Source organism: Nothoprocta perdicaria, unplaced genomic scaffold (assembly GCF_003342845.1).
Source record: "Nothoprocta perdicaria isolate Ctin4 unplaced genomic scaffold, notPer1 scaffold_56, whole genome shotgun sequence".
Taxonomy (NCBI): domain Eukaryota; kingdom Metazoa; phylum Chordata; class Aves; order Tinamiformes; family Tinamidae; genus Nothoprocta; species Nothoprocta perdicaria.
Genome location: NW_020455821.1, coordinates 2155818 through 2177774, shown reverse-complemented (window position 1 = coordinate 2177774; position 21957 = coordinate 2155818). Strand labels below are relative to the sequence as shown.

Here is a 21957-nt window from a genome sequence, read left to right as displayed (position 1 = left end):
TGGCTCTCTGTCCCCACAGGCTCGAGGAATGGGGGTGACCATGTTGGGGATGTGTTTTGGAGCCCTGACCCTGCAACATTTGTCCCCCTGGAGATGTCGCTTTCTGCAGGGGGATGGAGCGGGTCACCTGCACTTGCCATGACCCAGTAGGAAGGGATCAGGTCTTGCAGAGATGAGAGAAAAATAGTCCTAAAATAGCTGCTTCCTCATGGAATATGCCACCGAGCCCTACTGAGAGCCCAGCAGCATGTGAATTTGCATACATTTGCATGCATCTCCATAATTGCCCGGTCACCCATGGGGCCGCCCGGCACTGGGGCTGCCAAGGAACATGAGGCACCAGGGCCGGCACATGGTGATCCCACATGGGGCCATCCCACCCGGCCCCACTTCTCCCCTCTTGCTGCAGCCGGCACATCCTGGCCCCATCCTCGGTGCCCTCGACCCGCCTCCCGAAGCAGCACCCTGGAAGCCGAGCTACTAAAACAAAACACCATGAACCCCCCTTGTTCTTCGTTGTTTTGCCATGAGAACATTTACTGCCCCGCAGCAGGGAATGGGGCGCCGCATCCCGGGGCGGGTCTCGGAGGGGACGTCAGCCTCGCTGCGGGGAGGCCGGGGCGGCAGCACGGCGGGGGAGGCCCGTGCTGGGAGCAGGCCCGAGGCAGGCGGGAGGGCGGCAGCGCCATGGCGCCCTCAGGCCTCCATGTCGTCCCATCCTACAGGCGCCCTCAGGCCTCGGCCTCGCTCGCATCGTACAGCGGGTTCAGGTAGAAGAGCTGCKTGTCCGTGAGCGCCGTCTCGTGCCGCGCGTCCTCGTGAGGGGCAGCGCCTGGTGGCTCCTGCGGTGGCACCGGAGGAGACCCACAGTGTGAGCGCAGTGCAGGTGCTGGGTCATGCCAGTGCAGTGCGGCCGCAGTGTGGAACATGGGGCTGCAGTGGGCATGGTGTGGGTGTACTGCTGCACACCCATCGCAGGTGCAGTGCAGGTGCAGTGCAGGAGCGTGCGGGGTTGCTGCTGTGCACTGCTGTGTGGTACAGGTGCAGTGCTGTGTCCCCACCTCGAGCAGGGTCCCCCCTTCACCACCCCCAGCAGAGGCAGGACCCACGGACTCACCGCCGTGTCCATCGGCAGGTCGAACATGGGGTTGTCAAACCCTTTGCCGCTCGCTGGCTCCGGCGGCGCCGGGCTGAGCGCTCTGCCCCACAGCCGGGGGACACGCACGGCCCACAGCCTGTGGAGAGACATGGGGTCACCCGTCTGCATCCCGAGCTGGCGGCAGCAGTTCATTAACAGTCATTAATGCACCATGAATGGTCACCCCGGCCATGTCCCGTCCCTGCGAGCTGCCCCCCGGCACGAAGGAGCCGGGTGCCCCTGGTGCTGGGAAGGGCCCGCGCTTGGGTTCAGCTCCGGCCTCTCCTGTTCCGTACACTTCCCTCTCAATGCTGACAGCGCTCGTTTCAAAGGCCTGTCCAGCGTCCAAACACATGTCAGTGGAAGATAAATCATCAAGCAGCAATCATGGGTCCTGCAGTTTTATTTAGAAATGAAATGAAGRCACCAGTGTATTGCTAGGAAACGTCCTGTCAGCACGTGCGGGGCGGCAGGGACGCAGCCCATGTGGAGCGCCCACGCCAAGGAGCGGGGCCGGGAGAGCAGCCTCGCCGCGCGCCCCGGCCACCGGCACCCGCCGCACAGGGTGCCCTGTGCCCCTGGCAGGGCCAGYGCCTGTTGGCTCACACGAAAGCCCTGGCCATCCCCAGGAGATGTTCGGGGTCTCTCCAGCTTGCCCAAGGTCGGGTGGGTGAAATTCCTGGGAGCAGCTCATGTGCAGGGACACGATGTGTCACCAGTGACGGCTCAGGCTGGGGACAGGCCTGGCGGGACCTCGGGGGGAGCCAAGCTGAGCACATGTCCGGCTGGTCGTGATGATCATGATGGCCATGGTGATAATTGTGGTCTGGCTTGGCCCCCTTCCCACCGCCGAGCCCTGCGTGCCCCAACAGCCTCACCAGGAGGAGAGGTGCTGGAGACGGGGCCTCTCTGGGCGGCTCTGCGGCGCACCCGGGAGCTGAGCGCCCCTTCGTCCTTCCCTTGCATGTGCGCTCCCTCTGCACTGCCAATAGCTAAGGCGCTGGCAGAGAGCAGCACTGCATTTTTATTTTTGTGATGCTTTCACTCYCTTTCACTACTACCAAGCGGCAGGATAAATGTTTTGAATTATTTCCATGCACTTCTATTTAAAAGCCAGCAGTTTCTGTTCTCAATCCCTAATTAAAGGTCACCAGGAGATTTCCATGGAGCAGCAAGGTCAGGCTGGTGGGAGCTCAAGCTGAGAGCAGCAGCAGCAGCAGCCCAGGGCACAGTGCCAAACAGCAAGCCCCTCCAGGCTGTGCAGCAAGCTCAAGTACCAGCCTGAGTGCATGGAAGTGCCTTTTCAGTCACCTCAGAGCATTCCACCCTGCCCTGGTTGGATGCTTGATCTGAATCAGCCTAGTCTGAAAGCTCYTCTGGTTTATGCCAGCTGCTGATAGACACAAGGAGCCGGTGCCTTCCAGCACATCAGAGTACCCAGCCGTGCCTGCAGAGGTGGCAGGAGGGATGCAGCACAGAGAAGGAGGTGCAGGAGCCCTGGGTTTGCCTCTGTGCAAGGCTGGCTGGAAGTCCAGCACTCAGTAACAAGTGGCCGTAGGGTAGCAGAAGACCTGGAGCAGCCAGGCCTGGAAGACTGGGAAGATGCTGATGGGCTGGGGAGTTTGCCACTAGCCTGGCCTACATCTTGCAGTGGTTGCCAGCAGTGTCCATRTGCTGGGAGCAGAAGCCCCTTTCCTACCTTAATGTTCCTTTCCTGTAGAGAAAGAGCATCCCTCCAAGCAGCAGGAGACCGCAGAGCAGGCCCAAAACTGTCACCGTTAGCACCCTCCTCGATGTGCTGATTCCTGTTTGGCCACTGAAAATGCCGTCAGCGCCACTGGCCACCTCCATTCTGCTACTGGATATGCCAAGTGCTTCGCCTGGAAAGGGTGGGATGAAATATGGGTAAGGTCTGCACAGTGTAGCTCTTCCTCCCCCACACCAGCTGGCTCGCACACAGGGCAGAGGGAGCTGCTGCTGCTYGCATGGTCCAGCTCCTCTCCCCAAGGCAAAGAGGGACTAAACAGCTGCATGGTCCCCGTTTATGAACTACACTTCCATCAGCATCTCCCAGCTTACATGGCTGCATCTACATCCAGCGCAGCAGCTGGGAGCAGATTTGCAGAGAAGGACCTGGGAGCGGGTCCTAGCGGACAAGGACTTAAATGTGGGACAGCAATACGCCCTTGTCAATGGCATCCTGGGATGCTCTAGGCAGAGCATTGCCAGCAGGTTGAATCTTCACCTCTGCTCGACACTGGTGCGGTCCCTTGTGCAGCCCTGTGTCCAGGTCTGGGCTCCCCCAGGGAAGGGGATGTGGATGTACTAGAGAGTCTAGCAAGGGCCTCAAAGGCGGCTGAGGGATCAGAGCACCCATCATACAGGGAGAGGCTGAGGGAGCTGAGACTGCTCAGCCTGGAGAAGAAAAGGCCTTGCGGGTTCTTATCCAGATGCATAAATATCTGATGGGAGAGTGCAGAGAAGACAGAGACAGTCTTCTCAGCAGCTCCCAGTGACAGGACAAGATGCAACAGGCACGAACTCAAACACAGGAAATTACACCTGAGCACAAGAAAATAAAACCTTCACAGTAAGGTGCTTGAATACTGGAACAGATTGTCCAGGGAGGTTGTGGGGCCTCTATCCTTGGAGATATTGAAGCTGACAGGACATGGTCCTGGGAAACCTGATCTATTTGACCCTGTTGGACTAGACGATCCCCAGGGGTCTCTGCCAACCCCAATAATTCTTTAATTCTGCAGTTCTGTTCTCGCACTGATGTCTATCATGATCAAAGTGCTACAACTTTGGGGTAGGCAAAGTTTCACCAGCAAAATTCTCAGAAGAGCAGAGCATGTGTGTACTGGGAAGGTTTAGAGCTGTACCAGACTAAAGAGGACAAGGGCAGTGCTTTAAAGCTGTGCACAGCAGAAGCCATTGCCAGGCAATCAAGTGCTTTCGGTGCCGGGAGCATCAAGCAAAGAGCGCCTTGCTAGCGTGTGATTCCCATCACGGGACACGGCTGCTGGAAGAGCGGGGACACCGAGGTGGCAGCCTCAACTGAAGAGAGGGGACGAGGAAGAGCGGGTTGGGAGCCGAGGGGAGGGCAGTGTCACCTCACCGTGCTGCGCGATGTCCCTGGTGATGTCCTCGGCCAGCTGCGCAGCGGCCGTGCCGCTCCCGGAGCCGCTGCCGTCATCCACGAGCACCAACTGGATGAGGGGAGCGGAGCTGCGCAGCGCGGCGCCCGGCGCGCTCTCTGCCCTCTGCACCTTGGATATCGCCAGCTGAACTCCAGCGTACTGCGGCTTTTCAAAACACAAAGACATGCCAAGGGAGCAGGAGGTGTAAATTAGAGTGGCATCTATAGACAGCCATGATGGATGTGCCCATAGGCCCATCTATAAATCTTCAGGTGAAACCCATCATGGAGCTGCCATTCCTGTTATTGCCTTGCCATTGGGTTTCCCACGCAATAGGTTCATATCTCGTGTCCCTGGGAAGATGCGTGGGGTGTCCCTGGTGTACAGCATCCCCCAGCAGAGGCGAGAGCACTGGGAATTCTTTCCTGCTGATCCCTGCAGGAGCTAGCAGGTCCCACAGCCCCACCAGCCAATGCCCCTGCCTGACCTGCAGCCAAGGGAGCAATTTAGTGTAGCACACCCCTTAAACTATGTAGTAACATCTGCACGGTCATAGAGAGGGCAGGAAGCAAGCTTGCAGTTCTGGATCGATAGAGCAGGCTCTGCCATTGATCCTGCTGGTGGATCCCAAGCACGGCCTGACCTCCGGCAGCCCTGGCACGAGGCGGCTCCCGGAGCTGCGGCCGGGAGCAGCGCTGGCCRGGTCTGGGAGCACTGGGCTCAGCATCCCATGGGCATCCCATGGGCAATGCACATGGCCACACAGCCCCGCAGCTGCCACCTTCCCTGCGAGTCACCAGCTGGTGCTGCTGGTGGCTCCCCAAGGTGCCACCCGGCCGGGTCACATACCAGGCTCAGGAAGGTTTGGACGAGCCTGTCCCGATACTGCTGCAGGTCGAAGTTGGGAGTGAACTCCAGGCAAACGATGGCACCTGCAGCCCAAAAAGAGAGATATGAGTCAGAGCACAGGGTCAACAAGCCTGGAGTGGCCGGAGAGCTGCCGTGGACTTGAATTATGCCCCTGACTGCCACGAGGGGCACAGCGGGCTCTCCAGCAGCTTCATGCCATGGGATCTCCCTGCAGTGCCAAGGAGCGGAGCACTCACGTCTGAGCAAAGCTCACAGGAGGAACCGCTCCCTGTTGCAGCTCTTCTATTGACTGCTTTCGGTTAAAAGCTTTTCTTTTCCATCAGATTCCAGAGAGGGGCCTTTTGTTAGAGGCTTTTTCCTGCATATTCCTGCGGGTTGCTCTATGTTTACCTGGGTTTCAAGGCTGCAAGGCTGTGATTCAACAGTGCTGCCTTTTCTTTGGAGGTAAAGCACAGAGGAAGGGATACTCACATTCCCTCTGTCGCTGCACCGCTTTCATTGACTCATACGTTTTCCTTGAAAAAATGTTTATTGAAATAGGAAGTTTTCCTAATGGCTTCTAAAAGCTCTTTTATGGGCACATCTGAGAAATACATAGTGCCATTTTAATGAATTTGGTCCGATAACAGTTAAAATTGCACAAGGAAAAACTCCATTTAACCTCCTAGGTAGATTAATGCATAAGCACACATATGCAGAGGGAATACTGTCAATCTGCTGTTTACGGTTTATTTTAAATATGTATGCTATTTCAAACGAAGTAAATTTGCTGTTGGAAAGATGACATTACCGTGAGAAAAGCACATTTCCTTTGAGATTTTGCCATCGCCTAAACTCAGCAGAGTCCTATTAGCTTGATGAGTTTTGACATGCTGACAGGTTAAACTGGAGGCGGGGACGGAGGGCTGCAGCTCGGCGGCGGCTCCACGAGCCGCCGTGCTGCTCCAGGGAGATGTGGCTAGATGGGTGCAGGGCTGAGTGCGGGGGATGGACAGGGCCTGGGGGCACCGCGCTTGGTCCGGGCTCTCCAAGACCCGCTCGGGTGACAGGTGTCCTTGGTGCCGCACTCACCGCACACGCCGCAGCAGTGGCCGAGGGGCCGCAGCGGGCGCGGGCACGCCGGCTCGGGGCAGCGTCTCCCCGCGCAGATGCGCTGGCCGTCCTGGAGCGGAGCAGGGCGGCCTCAGCGCCGGGCTGCACGTGGCCGCAGGCCCGGCGTCCTGCACCGCCTCTGCGGGCTGCCCGGCGCCCCGGCCGGCCCTGGGGGCTCACCTGGGAGTTCCCGCAGACACAGCCGGACTTGTCCGGACACGCGGCGCCCGTCACTTGGAAGCTGCTGTTGCCGTGGAACTGCAGCGGCGCTGAGGGGCCCCGCAGGTACTGGGCCAGGGCGGCGGTGCTGGTGAATGTCTGTGTGGTAGGAGAGCGACGGCGCCCGTGAGCAGCTGCCCTGGGGCAGCCCTGTGGCACAGCAGCGGCCACCTCCACAGCAGAGCAGGGCTGCACGGCCGAGGCAAAGGGAGGGCGAGACTGCAGCTGCTCACAGCAGCCCACGGCCTCCCATGTTTCACAGAATCACAGAAGGGTTGAGGTTGGARGGGACCTCYAGAGATCATCTAGTCCAACCTCCCTGCTCCAGCAGGGACACCCAGAGCACGGGGCACAGGGCGGCATCCAGGCGGGTTTGGAAGACCTCCAGAGAAGGAGCCTCCACAACCTCCCTGGGCAGCCTGTGCCAGGGCTCTGTCACCCTCACAGCGAGGAAGTTCTTCCTCACATGCAGATGAAATTTCCTATGTTTCAGCTTACACCCATTGGCCCTTGTCACTTTCTGCCCAGCCCAGCCAGCTCTGTCCCACCAAAGTGCTGGCACTGCCTGGTGCCCCAGGAGAACCTCCACACGAGGCCAAAAATAGCTTTTCCCCACTGTGGTGAGGAGCCCAGCACTGCGGGGGTGAGCCCAGCAGGTTCCCGCTCCCCGTGACCTACTTGGGGCCGCGGCGAGGAGGTGTGAGGCGAGCACACCACCGGCTTTCTCAGCCGCCCGCGTTACCTGACCCATGAGAGCGATGCTCCGGAGATGAATCATGCCGCGCGATGAGTCGACCTTTACCCGGAAGGAGGTTTCGGGCTCGAAGATAACATCGTCGTAGCGGCACGGGACGCGCTCCTCATCCACTGCAAAGAGGCGCCCGTCCTGCTGCAGCGGCTGCCACAGCGCCGGGTCGAACCAGGAGAGCCCCTCGGCGTCCCGGAACCGGGCGGCCGGGCCTGCCCGGAGCGGCGAGAGGGACTGAGAGCAGCCCGGGCTGGACCCCGCTGCCCCAGCAGAGGGATACCCAGCGATTCATTCCGATTTATACAATATCATATAGTCTTTTATCAACTACATTGCTTACATTTATGCTTATTTATTTATTTATTTATAATCTAAGTTGCCTATGGATTTCACAGGGGTATCCAAGGGTCAGAAGCTAAAGCCTCATGCAAAAGGGGAGGAGGTTTCCCAAGCACATCTGAAAGAGCTCAAAAAGCTTCAGAGGGAAAAATGCCAGTGATGGAGGGTTTGGGAAGCGACCCTGAACAGCCAGAGGCCTCAGTCCGTCCTCCACGTGGACCTGCTGTTGTCTTGACTTTCTGTGCGCTGCCCCATCCAACTTCCTGGGTATTTTTCCCCGAGGGGCAGAGACAACAACCCGTGTTTATCATCACCGTGCTTTAAAGAGGCCCATCGGAGCCCTGGCGCTCACGCTGTTTGCATCCTCTTTGATCCTGCTTGTTTTTCTGCAGCTGAGCTAAAAAGTCGCTCGCCGCTGAAAGTGTTATTTATCTCTTAAATACCAAAAATACCTCTCCCTAGCAAATACCTTTCAGGCTAATAACAGCCACTGATAAAACAAAACTGCTACCTCAGTCATGGCAAATCTCAGTTTGAGACTAACAGGACGTTGAATGATGTGTTAGTGCTGAAATGCCTTTATGCAAATACTCGCTGGGCCAAAGGCCAACTCTCTGAAACGGCTGTGGTTCAGCTCTCCGAAGCCTGGGTGTGTAATTCATAACCAGTTTTCTTTAGAAATACGATGGCAAAGAAAATGGGAACTTTGATGTGGCTACATGCTTAATAGACAGGGTGAAATACAAACAATATTTACCTCTCTACTACGACTTCAAAGACTTCCCTGGTATAATTATTTTTTTAGAGGACAGGTGATCTCACAGAACAAAAAAAAACTGATGTGGAGAGGGCCATCAAAGAAAAGGTAGATATTAAAAGAGGAGTGATTCACTTCATTCAGAGGTGAGATAGCAAAGACCTTTGTAGAAGTATTTGTGCTGAATTTGCATGATTAAGGGCTGATTGGGTGACTAGCCAGGGCACAAAGTACCTGAGTCACATCCTGGATCCCAGCTGCCGTCAAAAGCTGCAAATCCTGCCCCAGATGCCAGGATGAATTCGCCGTTCAGCGGAAGGTACTAAACAAAGGGATTCAGAGCATCACTGTGCGGCCCCGCTGCCAGCCACCCAGGCTCGTAATCACATAACCATGGTAATTATTTGCATGTCTACTATCCCCGCTGTCACCCAGGCACTTTGCAGTCATGAGGAGCTACCCTCACTGTGACCTGTGTAAAAGGGAAAACATCATCTCCTTTCTTACAGAGGGGGACGCTGTGATGGGGAAAGGCAGTTTCACTTTAGCTTATAGTCACATAAAATCACAAAGTGTTTAGGGAAAAAGGAAAAACAAAGAACAAAAGAAAAACAAAAATAAAYCCTTCTGACAACTTCTTAGGTACACAGGTTTCCAGCCACCTTTGAATGGACCCTGGAAGCAGCCGAGGGCAGCCAGACCACCTCCATCCCCAGGCAAGGCTGGGGTTGAGGCTGTTCCAACTTGCACTTTGCTAGCACAGGCCAACATGGGTGTGTTGACTAAATGACACCCTTATCAATTTGCCAGAGCTTGGCCCATTAACACGTGGGAACAGTTTTTACTGAGAACATCACCATGCAGTTTAGCATGTCTGACCACCTTGATGTCTGCCTGCCACACCGCATGGACAACACATGCATAGGGTCAAATAAGGCTCAATGAGATGCCAACTAGTGAATTTGCCCCTGGAGCAAGCTAAGGAAAACACAGTGGCATTTAATGAGCTGCTCTGCCACAGCAAGAGCCGCTCCCTAAGACATCAGCGCCAGTTAGGCAGGGCTGCCACATCTACCGTTGCTTGAGGCAAGGCTTCTACTCGTGGTCCCAGGGCAAACCCTGCTTAGCTCAAGGTGCTCTGGCTTGCTCTACATCTGAAGACTAGCCCATTGAAGGGTGGTAGGTGGCTGGGTCACCTGCCAGTGCTGCCAGCTGCAGGACACATTTTACCAAACGACCCAGTTGGGCAACTCATTCATAACACATGGCTTATTCAGCCCAGCTCGTCTTACTTTACCAATTACTCAAGAAAATGTTGGGGTTTTCCCTGGTATTTTCATATCTCAACGAGTGAGTAATGTTCAAAACTCTGTTCCCCTTCTAACTCAGTGTATCCAGAGTCTTTTTAGCATCACTCTTCAGACAGTAACTGGAAGCCCTCCAGGGCTGTGTGATGCCCACACAGAACTCTGTGGGCAGGGAGAAGTGTTAGGTTGGATTTTAAAGTTTCATCTACCCGATCAGTCTTTAAATAAGCATGTAGACAAGCAAGACTTAAGGAATGACTGTCACACATGGGTCATGATAGCTCTGTGTCCTTGGAGTAGTCTTGTCTGAGGAGGCTCCAGTCCATACAGGGATCATCTCTGTTGGGATACTGAACAAGTCAAAAAGATCCTCATCCCCAAGCAAACATTTCACATGCTTTGTGTCTTGATGTTGTAATGCTTTGAACTCCATAGCCCAGTTCATCCCCTTGCTTCAGAAATCACGAGAAGCCAGAGCAGAGATCAGGCAGTAGCCATCACCAAGACACAGTGACTTTGCCCATGTTTCAGAGACAGCAGCACTACACATTGCTCCGGTCTAGACAAAAGGCCATAAAAAGAAAAGTGAGGCCTGGGCACCATCTGCCCCACGCCACCAACAGTAGGTAAAAGAAGTTCTTGCCTATGATGCRACATGAGAGTTTAAAGTGTAGTGCCTAACTGGAAATCAAACCATCATGTTCACCAAAATTTCTGTTATTGCCCTCAAGTAAAGAATATTCTTCCAAAACAGAAGCATTGAAAGAGGCTGAAAAGTTTGCTAGGATAAGAATGACAATGTGTTTTTTACAAAAATAACATACAAGGACATTAATGAGGCTCGGGACTTGGCCTGCTTTGAGCCAGGCAAGATCTACGTTACCAGTTTCATACATAATATCCTTCRCTTCAGAGATGCTCCAGCTTGTGTTTCCCCAAGAAAGAGAAGAGGCACCTGGACATTTTGTGGCCATCAGGTAGTGCCCAGTAYGTGGGGCAGATACAGTCAGCGCTGCCACCCAGCTGAGTATGCAGGTGGGCAGACCTTTGCCCAGCAATTCCTTGGCCTCCTCAGGCAGAAGCAGTGTCAGGTCCTCATGGTTGTTCCTCTCACCAACCATTGGGGATCGGACGCTCTGTCCACTGGGCTGTCACCCTAGCTGGGTTCATGCTGCATCACTGCCCTGTGCAGGAARGGCAGCCAGTTGACTGCAGCTGACCTCTTCAAGATGTACTTGATTGCATGCATTTGATGCATTTTATTTATTTGATGTATTTGATGTTTTTTGCCAACATACAATGTCAGATCTTCGCTACAGTCAGCTCTGGGCCCCCAGGCCTGTAGCTACAGAGATCCTTGTRAGAGAGGAAGAACAAGCAGAGAGCAGCTGCTGGTGACAGAGATGAGTGACACACCAGGTCCATGACTAGCTGGCCCTGCTACGTTTTCCCAGCCTTTGGAAGCCGGCACTCATGAGTACTGCRGAGGATCAAGAGCCCTGGGTTGTTAAGTCCCTGCTCTCATCTCTGCCTGGATGAGATCTTTTTCCCCAGTAGATTTACCAAACACTTTGACTGTGGTTGCAGATCTGGGCTTCCCAAGCACCCTGAGGTGGCCATGAGGGACGCAATGAACTTCCCTGTTGAGAGGGTTGTTTGTTCAGAGCTTAAAAAGAAAAGAAAAAAGCCACAAAAACAACACTTAGACAAACAGGAACTTGTGTTTGTAAGCTGCATCAGTCACCTTCTCCAGGGAGCAACGCAAGAGCACTTTGTGCATGCATTATAAGCAAGGGAAAAAAAAGAGGAAGAATTCCCGCTTGCTCACAAGGCTTAGAAAGAGAGCTATAGAGATTTGGCAGAGTTCAGTGCATGGAGAGGGAGGATGAGGCAGGTTTTGTTGATTAAACACACACACAATATGCAAAAGCCAATCCAATGACCAACTACAAACTCTACAAGGGTCTACAAGGATGGGCAGGAGACACAGGGTTAGCAGCACACGTGACCAGTCGGAAGAGGCAGAAGAAAAGGTCTCTTAGTCTCTTCCTGAACATGTTCCACATCTTCAGCATTGATGTTTCCAGCTTGCTGGGGTCTGGATATGCTGCCTGGAGAAGATGTAGCTACTCCAGCTAATGCTGGAGGTCTCCCTCCACCACAGAGGCCTACAACATAGACTGGKTTTTTTTAACCCAAGGAAAGACGTCCACATCCCACCTAATGCAAGTTGTCCCCCAGGACACACACCATCCCAGTCACCAACCAGTTCACGCAGGACTCCAGACCAGACACAAAGGACAGGGATCACCACAGGCCTGTGTACACACCAGCCCTGGAACTAAAACTGCAAGTGGCCAGGCTGGCATGAGGAGTCACCAAACCTGCAGATGTCGGAGAACCCATGCAAGAGGAGCCCTGCAGGGGTTCACGAGGAAGGTCTCCCTGTGCCCCTGCCCGCAGAGCCAGACAAGTGTTGCATTCACCTCTAGTTCCTACAGGCAGGCAGGAGGATCACGGACTGGTCTGAAATGGAGCTGAACACAAGTGTCTCAGCTGCCCAGGGTGTGTTAGTTTGCAAACAGTTTGCACTGATTTTTTCTTCTTCACATAGCAGAGTTTAGCATCACGGCTCACTGCAGAGGACAAACGGAAACTCTGGTTGGGAAAGTGGCTTTCTGCAGTTAGTAGTTTAGTATAGAAATCACATATAGGCTGGGACACTTTCCAAGAACATTTTGAACTGAGCAGTGACATGTACCAAAGGACCAGAGCCAAAACGCTGGCAGTTTCATGTGCTTTCTCCTGCTCCTGCCAACCTGTACTCCAGGGTCATTAATACAGCGAGCTACTTAGAGTCCCATTAGTCATTTCCCATCCCCGATACTGCTAAATGACTTATCTCCTTGGTCTTCATTAGCAACTGTAATGACAACTGAAATACAGGCACAATTTTTCTCACTAAAGCCAGCAGAAAAAAAGAGAAAGGCCACATGTGGCGCTCGGCCACACGGCGTTTGCAACCTGGCAGCGCAGCCCTGTGTGAGAACGGGACACTGAACAACTCCCGGGATGTCTGCAAGGGAAAACTAAGCTGCCTTGTTGAGATATACAGGAAAAAAAGGGGGAAAGAAGTGACAGGCCAGCTGAGACCCACCTTCCGAGGCTACGGTTCTTTCTTGCTTAATGCCCAGCAGCTGTCCTGACCTCAGAACAAGGCCTGGCTTTGGGAGCGTGTGGCTGTGAACCAGCCTCCAAATAAGGAGCCCTGCCCGGAGCCTCATCGGTGCCAGAAAGACCAGGCAAAACCTCCGTCCTGGCCTGGCCAGCAGGGCTCGTGGCTGCAGATGCAGCGCGGCCGGCAGCCCCGCAGTGCCGCAGGCGCTGGTGCGAGCCGGGCACGGCGCCTGCCCTGCAGCAGGGCACCCCGAGGGGCATTTGCTCTTACTGCGGCCCGGCTGCATGCAGCACGGTGCTGCAGTYGCAGCTGCAGTCGCAGTCATGACGGCCGCGGGCTGCGCATTGCTGCGCTGCCCCTCCAGTGCTGGAGCCACAGAGGGCAGCAGGCACCGGAGCAGCCGGCCCCAGCCTGCATGCCGCTGCTGCCCGCCCTGCGGAATGTYGGGATTTTCCCAACAGCCTTCAGGTGGTGGCTCTGCAAACTCCAGGGCTGGATCCACCTGCTTGCCGAAGGCATCTGAGAGGTGCCGGGTCAAAGTGAGCTGCAGCTGAATCCCTTTGCTGGCTGGAGCTTTGCCTGGGGCTCCTTCCCCATGGGGCTTCTTGGGCTCCTTGCTTGTTTTCCTGTCCACGTTGCTCACACCTGCACCCCAGGCTACCTTCGTCCTTCCTTTCCCCTCCATCACAGGCACTGACATCCAGCACTTTCACAGGAGAAGTGCCAAGTCAAGCTCACACCACCCCGTGTCTCTCTAGSCCCCACACTCCATGACAAAAAACATCCCCTGCTTGGCATGGCCTGGACTGAGAGGGAAACCGCGGCAGGAGCCTCGGGAAAAGCCAGTGGAGACTGCGGGAAGGGCACGGGATGGCCTGGGAGAAGGGGGCGCTGGCCGCTCCCTCCGCAGCAGCAGGCTCGGGCAGGGAATGTCGGCCGGGCCGCCGGTGTCCGCGCCAGAAGCCCCTGCTGCGGTGCCCGAAAGGCAGCGCTGCCCCGTCCCGCGCAGCAGGACAGCTTGGCAGCCGCGCGGCCGCGCTCCCTCCATGGCAGGATCGGGTTCCCTCACGGCGTCTGCTCCTCACTTCTTGCCTTGCGCTGGAAGCACGGGGCCCTGCAGCTGCTGCCTGCAGCAGCTCCTCTGGGCCGGCCTCGGCACGGCCACCGTCAGAGCGGGGCTCCAAAGCGCCGCGTGGCGGGAGCCTCCGAGGCCATGTGCTCGGAGCCGGGCTGGCGCTGCAGGAATGTGGCCCTTCCCAACCACCACTTCCAGCTCTGCTCCGGCATGTCCCTCCTGAGCCGCAGCGCCGCTGGCGTCAAAACGCTCTGCTGCGTTTGTGATGGGAAGCAAAACGCAGGCACGTTTTTGTCTGGTTCTAGCAGATACAACTTACCCAGGCTTGACTGTCTGCCCTGGCTGTGCTGCAGAGCTGCGAGGAACTAAAAATCAACAGYGGGGTGGGAGCAAAGACTATCCCAAGGCCACCCCAGCACTAGCAGCCTCCCAGCCTCGCCCAGGGCTCTGTGCTCCTGTCCTGGGCCCCGGCGCTCCCTCTCCCCGAGCCCAACGGCAGGATGCCGAGCTTGGGACACCCCCGGTCGGCGGGATCAGGGTCACCACAGGCACAGGGCAGCCCCTGCTCCCGCTCCCCGCGGCAGCCTGTGCAACACGCGCTCCTGGCCATCCGCTCCGGCCGTCACAACCTTTAAAGGTGTCCCGTGCCCTGAACTAGATGGCAAGGAACAAGCGCATCGGGGAGCTGTTATCCTCAGTAGCTGTGAGGGGCAGTTTTATCGCCCTCCTCCCTCTGGCAAAGCTGCAGGGAATGGTGCCAGAGGAAAGCCTGCAGGATTTGCGCTTATCGTTACGTGCTGTCGCACAAACGAGCGCGCACACACAGACTCCTGTGACAATTTACCTTCATCTCAGAAAGAGGGAAAATAATCCCTTTCCTTGGCACTTTCCTACCCCGAAATCCCCGTTGTGTTGCGGTCAGGAGAGGGCAGCACCGGTGCCTGGGACACGCACGAACCGCCACAGTTGGATGGAGCTGGTGCCTGCAGGGAGCAACTGGCATTTGCAGATGCATCTCTGCCAGGAGGCGGGAAGGAGCACCCTGCAGCAGAGCCGAGGACATTCTGCTCTTACGTGAGGTAGCTAAAGAYACACCAAGGCCCTGCTCCCGCTTGCTGCGGATCCGCTTTTTGTGGATTTACCCCCCYGGCACCGCCGCAAACCTGCTGAACACTTATCTGCTTCCTTAGGCAGCTAAGTACCATAGAAAAGCTGGCCTAATAGCCAGGGTTGCGCTTCAAAGTCACTTACGCTTAAGCTGGATTTGGATTCAGCGCGTAGCTGAATTAGAGCCCTGCGTTAAACTTCAGACCAAGCAACTGCTGAATTGGACAATAAATGAGTTTCCTTTGGAAATAGGAAGGGSGTGGGGGAGAGATGCTCTAACCACAGCTCTGGCCTAATCCCAAGTAATAGSGTGGCTGCTCAGCTATGGCCATGCAGGACGGATGGGATGGGAGCTGCTGGGCTTCAAATCCTTASAGTTCAGTCCTTCCAGAGCAAGGAGCAAAGCAATTCCCAGTCCTGAGGAAGGAAAACCTCTGTGTTCCTGAGGGAGAAGCTGAGACGACGATCACCATGGAATAAGGTCGTGGGAAGATGGAAGTCTGCTCCACGTGGATGCCCAACTGCAGATTTCCAAAGAGCACCGCAGTACGATGTGGATAACACATTTTTCTAATGCCATGAGGAWAAAATCATTTCCTATTCTTCAGATCCCATCTGATGAATGGGAACATTCTGCCAGTAATGGGGCTGAGCACTGTCTGCCATGGGATCTGCTCTAAGTCAAGCACAGGGCAGCAAAAACAGGCAGCGAGAGCCCAAATCTCCCTGGCTGCTCCTAGACCTGTCCATGCACCCACAGTGCCAAGACCTGCCCAGCGCTGCCTGCTCCGCGAGAGGCAGCAGCAGCTCCCAAGAGCTGTTTTCTTTCCCCCTTATCAATATCCCGCCCCAGCATCGCTCTGTGAAATTCCCAGGCAATCTAGGCTGGGAATGTCACCTGCCAGCTCTTCCTTACCACCATCACCAACCTGCCACTTTCTCCTTCAGAACCTAGACTAGTAGAAAATTTGAATAAGAAAAAAGAAACCAGAAAAGGATTTCCTTATAGTGGTCTGTGCACAGAAATAGCAGTGGGAATAGCAGAAAACAAAGTCTACTTGGATGYACAAACACAGGGATTTGGGAGTCCCAATATCCCTTCCATCCCCCTCCTCAGCAAACACACTGTGGCACAGCAGGTTTGGTGGCCTCCTTTGGTCCCTGGGTCTCTCTATGTGGCTGTGCATGTATATTTATACGCACAGGSGTCTGCAGGGGCTGCACGAGGCAGAGCAGGGCCGGCTGCCGGCACCCCCGCTCCCGCGACCAGCACCGTCCTCATGCAAGTCAATGAGAGCCCAGCCCCGCCGGGCTCAATCTCGTCCTGTGATCCTATAGCAATCACCAGCCTCCCCTTTTTTTTCGGCCAAGGGCTGTATAGCATCTCCATGGCGACTCAAAAGCTTAATGTATTCCCGCTGATTTAAGTGATTAATTCTGCAGAGTGGCAAGGCCAGCGCTGGAGCAGGTGCAGCTCTGCCTTGCTGTAAAAACCTCCAAACCAATTTGTTTCCTCATGACCCAGCTGCCAAATTTCCTGCTGTCCCCACCAGCAGCAGAACTGCTCAGGTGCTTGATTTTGGGGTTGYGGGGTTTTATTTATTCATTTTTTAATCCCTAATCTGGGCAGCACCTGATGACCGTGAAGCGCAGCAGCGTCAAGCAGAGAGATGGTGGGGAGGAAATTAGAAAAGAAAGAAATGAAAAAGGGAAAAATCACCCACGGAAACTTGCTGGGATCGGCTACTGTATGTCCTTGTGCTCTGCAGGAAAGAACAGCCAGTGGCTGCTTGAGCGCCGGCCTGTCCCCTCATTACATATAGGCTAATGCTATATATAATGAATAACGCCACTTGCAATTACACTCTTTGCAGGCCTCTGATGAAAGTACTTCAGAAATATTATACATTCTTCTGTAAGAAAAWTAAAATCTACCAGAGTGATATTTTGCTCTTTTCTTTTCTGGGTAAATTCCACATCATTTATTACACTCTATTTGTACATATTTCACGAGTGTATTCTTTCCTTGGAAAATTCATATGTAAAATGCCATGTAAATAAAGCAAATAAAGCAAATATTTGCAGAGGAGCTAAATGCAGCACTGGGCGTTATTAAAGCATCAAAACTRTTAGTGTTGGAGACAGCCCGCACTGTTCACAGCGCAGGAATTTCAAGGACTGGTCGGGATTCAAGGGCTGCTAAAAGAGCGAAGGCACCAGGGCCAGGCCACAAGGCTCAGGTGTCCCTGGGAGGACATCCCTGCACCAACCATGTCCACAGGCACCTTGGTGGCCTTCAGCTCATTCACGTTTCCAMACGTCCCATTGGATAACTGGGATAACACTATGGTAGAATGCAGCCAAAAGGCTCCTTCTATCCTGCACATAAGTAAAAATAAGCAAAATGTTATCATTTTGCTGCTGTCAGAGCCAGGCTGCTGGCACAGGGGGCCAGCCAGACCCTGCAGACCCCTCTGATCTCTGGTACCCCCGAGCTGTGTTTCTACTAGACTGTCATAGTGCCTATCATGCTGCACCTCATCTGTGCCTGTAYCAGCCAGGCAGGAGAAAAATACCAAAAGTAATGGCATTTGAAAGGAAATTTCTTGAGCAGCGCTTTAGAATTTCCCCAAACAGTTTGTTTTCATTTCCAAATATTTTTATGTCAGCTTCACTCAGCCTGTGCCTGGGGCCAGTCCCTGCTCTGCAGCGGCAGCCCCACGATTCAGTTTGGGGCTTCCTCAGCAAACTCCTGCACAGCTTTCGGTGCCACGCAGGGGAGCTTTCTTCTTTCCTCCCAGGAGGAAAAAAAAAAAGAATTTCTTCCAAAAGCAATTGTCTTAAAAAAAAAAAAAAAAAGTAATTACAGAAATGGGCTTTTGGCTCCAAGTCTAATTTCCCCACCAGCCTGCACCGATGCGCACTCCCCACAGCCCCGCGCTCTGCCTTACCATGTCCTTCACGGCATGGTGAGACTTGACGAACACCGAGACAACCTGCAAGAAAAGCAAAAAAAAGAAAGCAAAAAAACCCCACTCAGTGCATTTTCTATTCTCCGGGAGCATGGGAGGAATTATTTTTTCTTTTTTTCTTTTTCTTTAACTAAATGAAAAAGCCACAGGTACCTTGTCTGGCTCAAAGTGAACCGCGTCGCTGGCACACGGGACGCTGCCTGCCTCCCAGTTGGCAGCGGTTTCAAAGTTGGTGTTTGGCAGCCACTGTTTGTAGCCCGCAGCGGCGGCGCCTGRGAGGAGCAAGGACACCCACTGTCACCCTCACGCTGCCCACAAGGAGGGGACAGACCCACGTTCCTAGGCCTGTGCCTTTTTGGGCCAGATCAGGGGAGATTCTGCCTAGGAAGAACCTCTGTGCAGCACTTCAGCTGCATCCCAGTCCTCGTCTCCTCCCGGGACCTCCTGGTGCAGGGGATTTTTCTTGGATTCAGGCGCATTTTTAAACACCCATCCACAGGTTTAAAGATGAATGAAAGGACAAAAACTTCACAGATAAGGATAAGGCAGCAAGAGCCTGCAGGCAAGAATAACACACAAGCAGGTGTTAAGTCCAGTGGCTTCTTCTGAGGCTGGGACCTCACTAGTCCCTAGTGAAGGATGCAGAGCCCCTCATCCTCGGTGTTTCTAACCAGTCTGAGGAGAGCAAGGAGAGCCAGGGGCGGACGGGAAGGGATGAGAGGAAACAGGGGCATCCCAGAGCACCTGAGGTGGGTGCTGCATGTGCCACCCAGAAGGCTGGCTGCTTTTGTGCACTTGGGCCCRCAGGTGGGAACGCAGTCGTCTCCCACCGTGGGATCTGCCCTTGCGCAGGCTGGATCCCTCTCTAAGTGCCTGTTTGCACAAGAGCTTTTGAAACCTGCGTCTTCAACCCTGACATTTCCCAGGCTTGGCTTCCACCTGAAGATGAATCTCAAGCGGCCTGAACTAAACGGCTTTGGACAAGTGAGTTATGAGAGGGAAAAGAGGAAAAAAAATCTTTGATGCTAATATGGTTCATCTTTTTCTTATGGGAAAAAAGGTACAAAAAAAGGCAACCTAGCAAAACACAGAGCGTCTCTGGAGGGAACAGGGTAGTGGAGAGGGAGGAGGTCAGTGGTGCTCCAGTGGGAGAGGTCAATGGGAGAGCTGAGGTGGACATGAGAACAGAGGGGCCATGGGGACATCCCACCTCACCTTGTCCTGGCCACCTCACTGCCCTGCGCTATCCGTCTCCATGGAGGTCCTCTCCTCTCCGGTCAGGCTGCCATGAGTATCCTTGACTGGTGAGGATAGCAAGTGGTGGGAGGGGAGGAAAGGCAGATGGAAGGGGGTCCAGAGGGCTATGGGAGATGGAAGAAGGTGCAAAGGAGAAAGTCAGACCTGTTCGTGTAAGTGCTGGGGAGGAGCTTTGGCTCGTGTGCGCTAAGTAGGCTCTGTGGAGGCTTTATCAGCATGTAATGATCTCCTCTAGAGCCTAATTGCACATTTGTGCTGTCTGACTCTGCCAGGGGCACTGCCGAGACAACTTGTTGTATATAGCCAGGTTCACACTAAGGGGAAAGGATATATTTTTAACCCGAGCTCTAAGGCACGAGCAGGCGCTGGAGCCAGTGTGTGGAGGCTGCAGTGGAGAGGAGAAGCTGGTGGGGAGCAGAGGRGCTTCCTCAGCCCCACTCCAGGCTAGAAACTCGCATGCTGAAGGTAAGGTCTGGACAAGGGTGGGAGTGGCCCCAAAAATATCTGAAAATCCTTCTGCTAATGGAAGCTAAAGGTCCAAGGCTTTCTCCAGTTGTCAGTCACTAAAAAGAAAGACCTCACTTTTCTTTGACATATGGTTTTTACCATGTAAGATGATGCACAACCCAGCTGGGCAATCAGCTCTGCACTGCCCAGCCTCTCCAACCGCCTTCTGCACTGAGGTTCATCCACCCTAAGCCAGACTTGGACCATCCCCAGGAAAAGACCTGATGCAGCAGGATCCTTCACTTCARCCTGACAGAATTATAGAACAGTGGAGGTTGGAAGGGACCTCTAAAGATCATCTAGTCCAACCCCGCTGCTCCAGCAGGGACATCCAAGGCACATGGCACAGGGCGGCATCCAGGCAGGTTTTGAAAATCTCCAGAGAAGGAGACTCCACAACCTCTGTGGGCAGCCTGTGCCAGGGCTCTATCACCCTCACAATGAAGAAGTTCTTCCTCACATGGAGATGGAACTTCCTGTGTTTCAATTTGCACCCATTACCCCTTGTCCTGCCCTGGCCACCGCTGAGAAGAGTTTGGCCCCAACTTCTTTACATTTTCCCCTCAGCTATTTATACATATTGTTCAGATCCCCTCTCASCCTTCTCTTCTCCAGGCTAAACAGGCCCAGCTCGCTTAGTCTTCCCTCACAAGACAGATGCTGCAGCCCCTTAATCATCTTCGTTGCTCTGCGCTGGACCCTCTCTAGAAGTTCCATGTCCCTCTTCACAACCTCCCTGAACTCTACAGACCTGAGTGGCCATTTCCAGCGTCCTTCCAATTGAGCCCTTAAGTGGAGCGTTCCCTCCTTGATAGTCCTTGACAGAGAAGACCCTGACAGCTATGAGAATCAGACCCAAGGAGCTGCTTTCAGAGCTGTGGCCACAGAAAAAAATGTTATTTCAGAATCAAAAAAAAAAAAAACCTTAAAATCTTTAAATACTAATTGCAAGTCGCTCTGGCCCTGCTATGGTTGACTGGTGCCCTTCCAGCTGTGGGGAGCTGGGAAGGCAGAGGTTAACGCTCCGGCAGGGAGACCGGCTGTCCCCATTGAGCACACGCATCACGTCCCCGCGGGTGCGCGCGGCCGCGTGGGCGCAGGCAGACCCCGCGGCGAGGGCGCTGCCGGCGGCTCCGCTGCGCTCGGTCGCGCGCGCCGGGGCCGACGAGGTTAATCTGCTACTGCGGCCCAAGCTYGGCAAAGCTCTTCTCCCACGGAGCTGTGCTGATGCATTCCTGCACCTTCTACATCCCTGGAAATATCAGCGTGCTATTTAATCAGCCTCGTCTCCGGGGAATCGCAGTCCTTGAACATCAAAGCTACATTCATATTCAACAGAAAATGGATCCTGCGGTGCAGAGCTGCTGGCTTCAAATAACAGCAGAAAAACCTGAGCAGCAGAGGTGCAGCAAGCGCGATACATAAATCACAGCCTGAGCGCGCAAGCTCGTTCCCCTCCCAGCTCTCTGTCCAGCTGGAAATGCATTTTTCCATTTGCATTACAAATACCCCTTAAGTGACAGAGTCAGCAGCTCTGCTCCAAAACAGGCTGCCCCAACGCACACCCAAGAGGGCAAAGCTGTTGAGCAGCCCCCTCATGTTCCCCACTGCCCATAGGCCCCAGGGTTACTCACCAAGGAGCTGCAGACAGCCCAGGAGGAAAAGCGGCCTCTTCATTTCGCAGCCCCTTGCCTGCACTTGTCTTCACGGCCTCGGCCCCGTCGGACCTTGGACTGCCCGTGGGCACGTGATGGGAACGGAGAGGAGTGAACCGGCACCGGGGCACAGGTTTACCTGAAGAAACAGAGCCTTGGGCGGCACAGGAACCCATGCAGGCATCTGCATGGAGCTTGGGAAAGCCATGGGGGAATGAGATTCATGGGACCTTCCTGCAGCCCATTTTTCCCTGATTAGTTACTTCAGCATTTGCACCTTAATTTCTCCCTTCTCTCACCTCRTTCAGCCTGGGCATCTGCTGCAGTGAAGCGAGAAAGAGCAGCCGACACTTAAGCCAAGCATTTCCCTGCACGCTGCTCTCCCCTCCAGCGTGCCTGCCACCTTATCCTCCCCAGTAATGGTCTTGGTGTGTTTGCAAGGYGCTTGCTTGGAGAAGAGCAGCTCCCAGGCAGGGCTCTGGGTTCTTTGGACACCGGCTGACCTGCCGGTTGTGCCGCGTGTGCCATTGCAGGGTGGCGTGAGCCCCTGTGCAGTGTGAGCTGGTAGCACCAGCGCTGATCTCAGCTGGAAG

The 21957-nt window shown here is 54.5% G+C and overlaps 1 protein-coding gene across 1 annotated transcript; it reads right to left on the bottom strand.

Annotated features, from left to right (window-relative positions):
* Positions 1 to 731: 731 nt before the first annotated feature.
* On the bottom strand, positions 732 to 21386 carry AMN (amnion associated transmembrane protein). The gene is made up of 12 exons (XM_026048622.1): positions 21344 to 21386; positions 18099 to 18217; positions 17925 to 17969; positions 8541 to 8628; positions 7205 to 7422; positions 6424 to 6561; positions 6223 to 6313; positions 5131 to 5213; positions 4260 to 4446; positions 2838 to 3018; positions 1118 to 1235; positions 732 to 842 (listed from the first exon to the last, which is right to left on the bottom strand). The coding sequence occupies exons 1-12, from the start codon at positions 21384 to 21386 to the stop codon at positions 732 to 734; spliced, it is 1422 nt and encodes a 473-aa protein (XP_025904407.1).
* Between the last annotated feature and the right edge of the window lie 571 nt (positions 21387 to 21957).